General features: G+C 51.2%; 1 protein-coding gene across 2 annotated transcripts in view; it reads right to left on the minus strand.

The window, feature by feature from the left end:
• Positions 1-6000, minus strand: part of GRM4 (glutamate receptor, metabotropic 4) — a 142301-nt gene that overhangs the window by 122373 nt on the left and 13928 nt on the right. Inside the window, exon 2 of one of the 2 annotated variants that reach the window (XM_006860371.1) lies at positions 2512-3397. In XM_006860371.1, coding sequence (XP_006860433.1) covers positions 2512-3030 — 519 coding nt within the window. In that variant the 5' untranslated portion in view covers positions 3031-3397. Of the gene's footprint in view, positions 1-2511; positions 3398-6000 lie in introns of those variants that run through there. The other variant, XM_006860372.1, reaches the window with a different exon arrangement.

Raw genomic sequence — 6000 nt, forward strand, 5'->3', positions numbered from 1 at the left:
GCCTCTCATTTTTTTCCAGTTTAATTATTGAGGAGCCCTCTTGTCGCCAGACTGGAACATTAATGCTGTTAAAAGGGACCCAGGGAACACAGACCACAGCTGTCAGTCTTCCCCTCTGACTCTCTCCTCATTCTTCCCACCTCCCACCCTTCCCTTCCCCTACCCAACACTTTCCTTCTCCACCCCACTTCCCTCTCCTCCCGAGTCCTGTGTCTCTGTTCTCTGAGCAGCCTGGAGGACTCTTGGCCCCCTACCCTAGTCCACTCCACCCCTCTGGTCTGAGGAGCACAGACTGCATTGAGGCTGTGGCCACCCTCAGATCTGACTACATGGGCAGAGGATGAAGACCACCTGTGAGCCCCTGAGCTCTTACGGCACTTGGGCCTATCCCCAAACTTCCCAAGCCGTCCCAATCCTTCCCAAGATTCCCCGTTCTCATCCATGTTTGGGGCACTAAGCCCTTTACCTTATGCTTTAGGGTCTACCACTGATGCTGACAGTCACTGTTCTGTCCCTGAAACTTTGTCCTGTGCCAAAGGATGGGCGCCCTGGGCCCTGTGAGGCTCTTCACCTCCCTAAGAAGTCAAAAGCTGGGCTGGGCTGTTTTACCATCTTTCTAAAACACTCAGAATCACACAAAGTGTTGAATGAAAAGCTCAGATAAGGAGAATGCTGCAGCCCCACCAGTGGCCTGGGGTGTGATAGCATGACCAGGAGTCCAAGTCTTGTCGCAGCTGCTGGCCAGCCCTGGCTGCCTAGCCTCCCAGGCCTGGACCAGACCAGCAGAAGTGATGACTCAGCTATCCCCAGCCACCACTAGGCCCTGGCTCAAAGCAGCCAAACTCTGGGTTCCCCCGCTTCTCCTCACTGCAAATAGAGTTAGATGGCAGGACTGAACCAAACTATCACCTCCAAACTGAGAGAGTAAACACAAGCCCCCAGGGTGTTCATATGGTCCATTGCAAAGGCAAAATTCCCTTAAAACTGCACTCAAATGTTGCATCCTTTGTAATGCATCCATTTGCTTCAAAATGCAAATAGTATTTTCTTCCAGATCATCAGAAGAATCTCCCTTTGTGTGAGAACATGGGACTGCTGTGGACAGGGGGCACCTGTACCCCAAAGTCTGGGAGGCCCAAGACCAGCCAGATTCCTTGACAGAACCACTGTAGCCTCCTTTCTGCCCACACCGGCCCAATTTCTTCTAGCACCACCTCCCCAACTCCCCCACCCCCAAGCTAGACTCTCCCCTCCATGCATCCCCCTTCTAGATATGCTCCCAAACACAGATTGTACCTTGGGAGTTAGGTTAATGGGTTCCAGAAAAGGTCGAGGTGAGTGGTACCCAGCCTCAGCTATGTCTACTCTTCATAGGACCAAAAAGCCTCTGTCAGGTTACCCAGGGACTCTGAGAGAGAGGGCCAGCTCCTGAGAAATAACAGCAGGGTGGGGCGAGGGGGGAGCTCAGTGGTTCCCTCAGTGTGGCCCTTCTGCTTTCCTCTCCATCTCTCTCATTCTCCCTCTCTCTCTCTCTCTCTCTCTCTCTCTCTCACACACACACACACACACACACACACACACACACACACACACACTCACACAGAGCAAACAAGGCAGGCTCCGAGAAAGGAGCGGGCACATAATTATTGGTAAAATGCTTGAAATGTTTTTCTCTCTACCCGGTAGCTTTCAGTTGTTTTAGCAGCTTAGCGAAGCACTTGGCTCCAATTGAATTGCAAATCAGCAGCTCTTGCCCCGGGAAGAGAGGAAGGAAAGCAGCGAGGAGGGGGCAGGGAAAGATTCCAGAATGGAAAGGAGGAAGGTGTGCAGGAAGGAGGGCAGAAGGGAGGAAATAAGAGAGGGAGGCTTGGGCGCAGGCTCCAGAAACAAGACCGCCTGCTCCCTCGAGGTCTGCTTTCCCATCCTCATCTCCATTCCCTGCTGGCTCTAGGGCCCTACGCTCTGGCCCCAAAAATCAGGACACGTTTTCTAACCATAATCCCAGGGTGGGGTGGGAGGGCCACGTGGAGTTTCCCGGAGCATTCGAAAGAATAACATTTCTTTCTTGGGAATTGCAATTATTGTAAAACAGCATCAAAACAATAGTCTTTCTTTTTCTCCTGAGCAATCTCCAACATTCACAGGTCCCTTCTGTCTCTCTTATGATTGTATCTGTCTGTCTGTCTGCCTGCCTATCTCCTCCCTTCTGTGGCTCTCCAGCACTTCCCTGTCCCTTCAGTCAGGTTCAGAATTTCCAGAAGAGGGATGGAGTTGACCTCAGAGCTCTTGGAGACAGGTGCTGTTTCAGCACCTCAGTCAGTGGTAACAAACTAGGTCCTTCAATACCTCCTCTCTGCTGTGCCCACGCTGGAAACACGGGATTACCCAAAATTCTCAAATACTGTTCTGAGGGAAAACTCACTGCCCTTGAGTCTAGAAGAGAAGACCAAGGCGCTGGGCTAAACCTGTTGGTGGAAGACTACATCTGAGGCCAAATGGTCGGGCACTAACCTTGAAGAGACGAAGAATGTTGGCCACCATGATGGAGACGGAGCTCCCTGAAGCACCGATGACCCCCACCACACGCTCAGGCTTGGTGATGATGGGTGGACCGCCACTGCCACAGCGGACCTCCGTGCCGTCCTTCTCAATGAGCGCCTGCACAAAGGTCAGCGACTGCTCCAGGGCATGGGTATCCCTGGAGCAGGTGTCCAGGATGCGGGCGCCCAGTGTGATGTTGGGCAGCAGGTCCGGGTCATTGTTGATGCGGTCCAGAGCAAAGAGCATGGCCTCCAGCCGGTGGATGCCCTTTTCTTTCTTGAGCTCTCCGCAGGCCTTGCCCTCAGAGCCCCGGCCATGCACAGGAAACAGGCCACCCAGCGTGATGTCCCCATCTATGCGGATGGAGTTCATGTGGGGGTGGCCCTTTGGCTTTCCCAGGGAGGAAGGCACCCAGGGGCCGTAAAGGCTGAGGAGCAGGCAAAGGGGCAGTCGGGCCCGCCACCAGCCACAGCCTCTCTTCCCAGGCATCTCGGAAATCCCTAGAGACCCATGAATGGCCGGCCCCACTCCTAGCCCTGGCAGGCCCCTGGCTGCACAGCCTGGGTGAGCCTGGGCAGTGTGGCCCCCACAAGTCTCTCCAGGGCAGCTTTAGCAGCAGGGTGGCAGAGAGCTGCCAACAGGGTGGACCATGCTGGTGTGCTCTCGTTGCAGGACAATGCTCAGTGGCCTGTACAGTTCATGGTCACAGACTGGAGTGGCAGTAATGTTCTGGTCTTCGTCCCCACGTCCTGCAGGCCAGCTCTCTTCTGTGGACGATTGTGGAAAGATGCGTGCTCCTAGTTTTCTATATCTTGGCATCAAGAGAAAACAGCTCCAATTCTCTCCTCCTACCAACCTTAGAAAAGAGAGAGAGACAGTATCAAACAGAAGCCCAAAGAAGACATTAGCTATTCTGATCTCTCATCAGAAGCCTGAGAGAGGGAGATGCTGGAGGTTATCTCCAAAGACTCTCCACAAATCTCCTCAACTTGGTTTCCTCCCGGCTACTGCTCAACACTTTTAAAATGGGAACACTTAAGGCAGAAATTAGGTCAGGTTTGAAGACTTCTTAAAGCCTATACCCTCAGCCATCAAACCTGGACATCAAAGAATACACTTCCCATGAAACAGCCTTAAACTAGCTTGGGAAGATGAGGCACCTTCCTCAACACTCACCTACCTGAAGGAAACACTTACCTATAAGAAGGAATAGCAAGAAACCAGTCCCACTGGGCCCATCTCTGAGGCACAGGGGCTACAAGCCCATTTTAGAGACGAAGAAACTAAGGCCTGAAGCAGGAAAACATTTGCCCAAATCACACAAGTCAGGAAACAACAGAACACCAAAACCCAGGTTTCCCAGGTTCCAGTCCTGGAACCAAAGATGGTTTGACTGTCAAGGAAGGATTAATAAATGAGGAAGGCAAAAAGGGGCCCTCCAAGAAGACATCAGTCTGTGTGACTGTGGTTCCCAATAGGAAGCAGCACTGAGGGGCTGCTCACTCTAAAAGCCAAGGGAGGGTGTGGGAAAAGATAGTGCTGTTGGAGTTGGGGCTTTCACATTTCCTTCTCAGCTGCCCAACTACCCCACACCAAAAAACCCACTGTGCTCAAGTCAATTCTGATATATAGTGCTTCTGAGACTAAATCTTTATGTGAACAAACAACCTCATCTTTCTCTCATGGAGCAGCTAGCAGGTTTGAACTGCTGGTGACACTGTGGGTTAAGTACAACGCTTAACCCACAGTGCCACCAGGACTCCTTACCCAATAGTCCAGGCAGAGAGTAAATCTAGCATCTCTTCGATCAGGAGTGAGCCTCCTTCCTAGTCTCTTGCCAGTCCTCCCTCCTTCGCTCTCCCTCTTGCTGACTTTCTCTCTCAGTTTCTAGCTTGCTCTTTCTCTCTCCCTTACTTCCTCTGAGAGTGGGGCTCAGGTTACGGCCTGAGCTATTGCACACTATCATGATCATTATTATTGTCATTGTGATTAAATATTTATCATCTAGGGTAGAGGAGAGAACACCAGCTCTTCCCCATTCTCACTGCTAATTTGGGCTAATTTCCCCTGGGGGTTCCTTCCCTCCCCAGCCTCCCTGCTCCAAATCAGCAGTCACCCTCCCCTCAATTTAGAAGGCCACAGGGAGAAGAGCTGGAGGCTAAGGCTGAGGCAGGGCTTGGCTAGGGGGCCCATCCCAAGGACCCCTTTCCTAGGGATTTGTCACATGAAAGCCTGCAAGTCGCTGGATCCTTTTGTGCCCCAGCTTCCCTAGTCAGTTGGAAGAGAGGCATGAATTAGGATTGGTTAGACCTGCCTGGTGCCTCCATCAAGGTGAAATAAATGGCCACCTTTTCCTTCCACCAGTAATTCCACTAGCAGAGACTCTGACTGGCCCTGACGTCCCTCACCCCTCATTTTCCCAAAGAAGAGGAGAAGGTTGGGGCTCCAGAGTCTGGCCTTAGCTCCTCAACTGCTCTGACAGGCACCTCTGAAACCAACAGCTCACTCATTTCATTAAAATACTTCCTCCCCTGTTAGCTCCTCAGAGGCCAAAAATATGGCAATGTCTCCTTAATCCCATTCTGCAGGTGAACCAGTAGCCCAGAAATGCACATAACTCTCCCAGAGTCACACAGCAAGTTAAAATGGTTCTAAAACAGTAAGACAGGGAGTCCTGGTTTGGCGCTGTAGGTTAATGCGCTGGACTGCAAGGTCTCAAGATTGTTGATTCAAGCTCACCATCTGCTCCTTGGAAACCCTACATAGGGTCGCTATGAGTCGGAATTGACTCTATGATACTTAAGAACAAGAAGAAACACAGGCATCAGTCACACTGAGATATAGCCACAAAGGGCCCACAAGGAAACTCTCTGTACGCGGGAAGCTATGGGCCAGTGCTTTGGGGAAGGCTTTGTTTTTCTGTTGTTAAATGCCATCAAGTAGGGTCCTACCCATAGCAACCCTGTATAGAGTTTCCAAAGAGCAGCTGGTGAGTTTGAACTGCAATCTTGTGGTTCAAATCAACCTTGTGGTCCAGCACTTATCCTAAAGCCTTCTTAAAGGGAAGGTTTTGCTATTGTTAAGTGCCACCAACTCATTGTGGCCCTCTATAGAGTTTCTAAGAAGCAGCTGGTAAACTTGAACCTCTGACCTTGCAACTCTAAATGGCCTTGCAGTCCAATGTATTAACCCGCAGCACCACACCAGAACTCCTTTGTTGTTGTTAGGTGCCGAGTCAGTACTGACTCATAGAGACCTTATGCACAGCAGAACAAAACACTGCCCGATCCTGGGCCAACCTCACTATTGTTGCCACGCTTGTGCCCACTGATGCTGCCACTTTGCCAATCCATCTCGCTGGGAGTCTTACTCTTTTTCTCTGACCCTCCATCTTACCAAACATGATATCTTTCTCCAGCAACTGGTCCCTCCTGACAATATGTTTGAAGTATGAGAGAC

This window comes from Chrysochloris asiatica, unplaced genomic scaffold (assembly GCF_000296735.1).
Source record: "Chrysochloris asiatica unplaced genomic scaffold, ChrAsi1.0 scaffold00038, whole genome shotgun sequence".
Taxonomy (NCBI): domain Eukaryota; kingdom Metazoa; phylum Chordata; class Mammalia; order Afrosoricida; family Chrysochloridae; genus Chrysochloris; species Chrysochloris asiatica.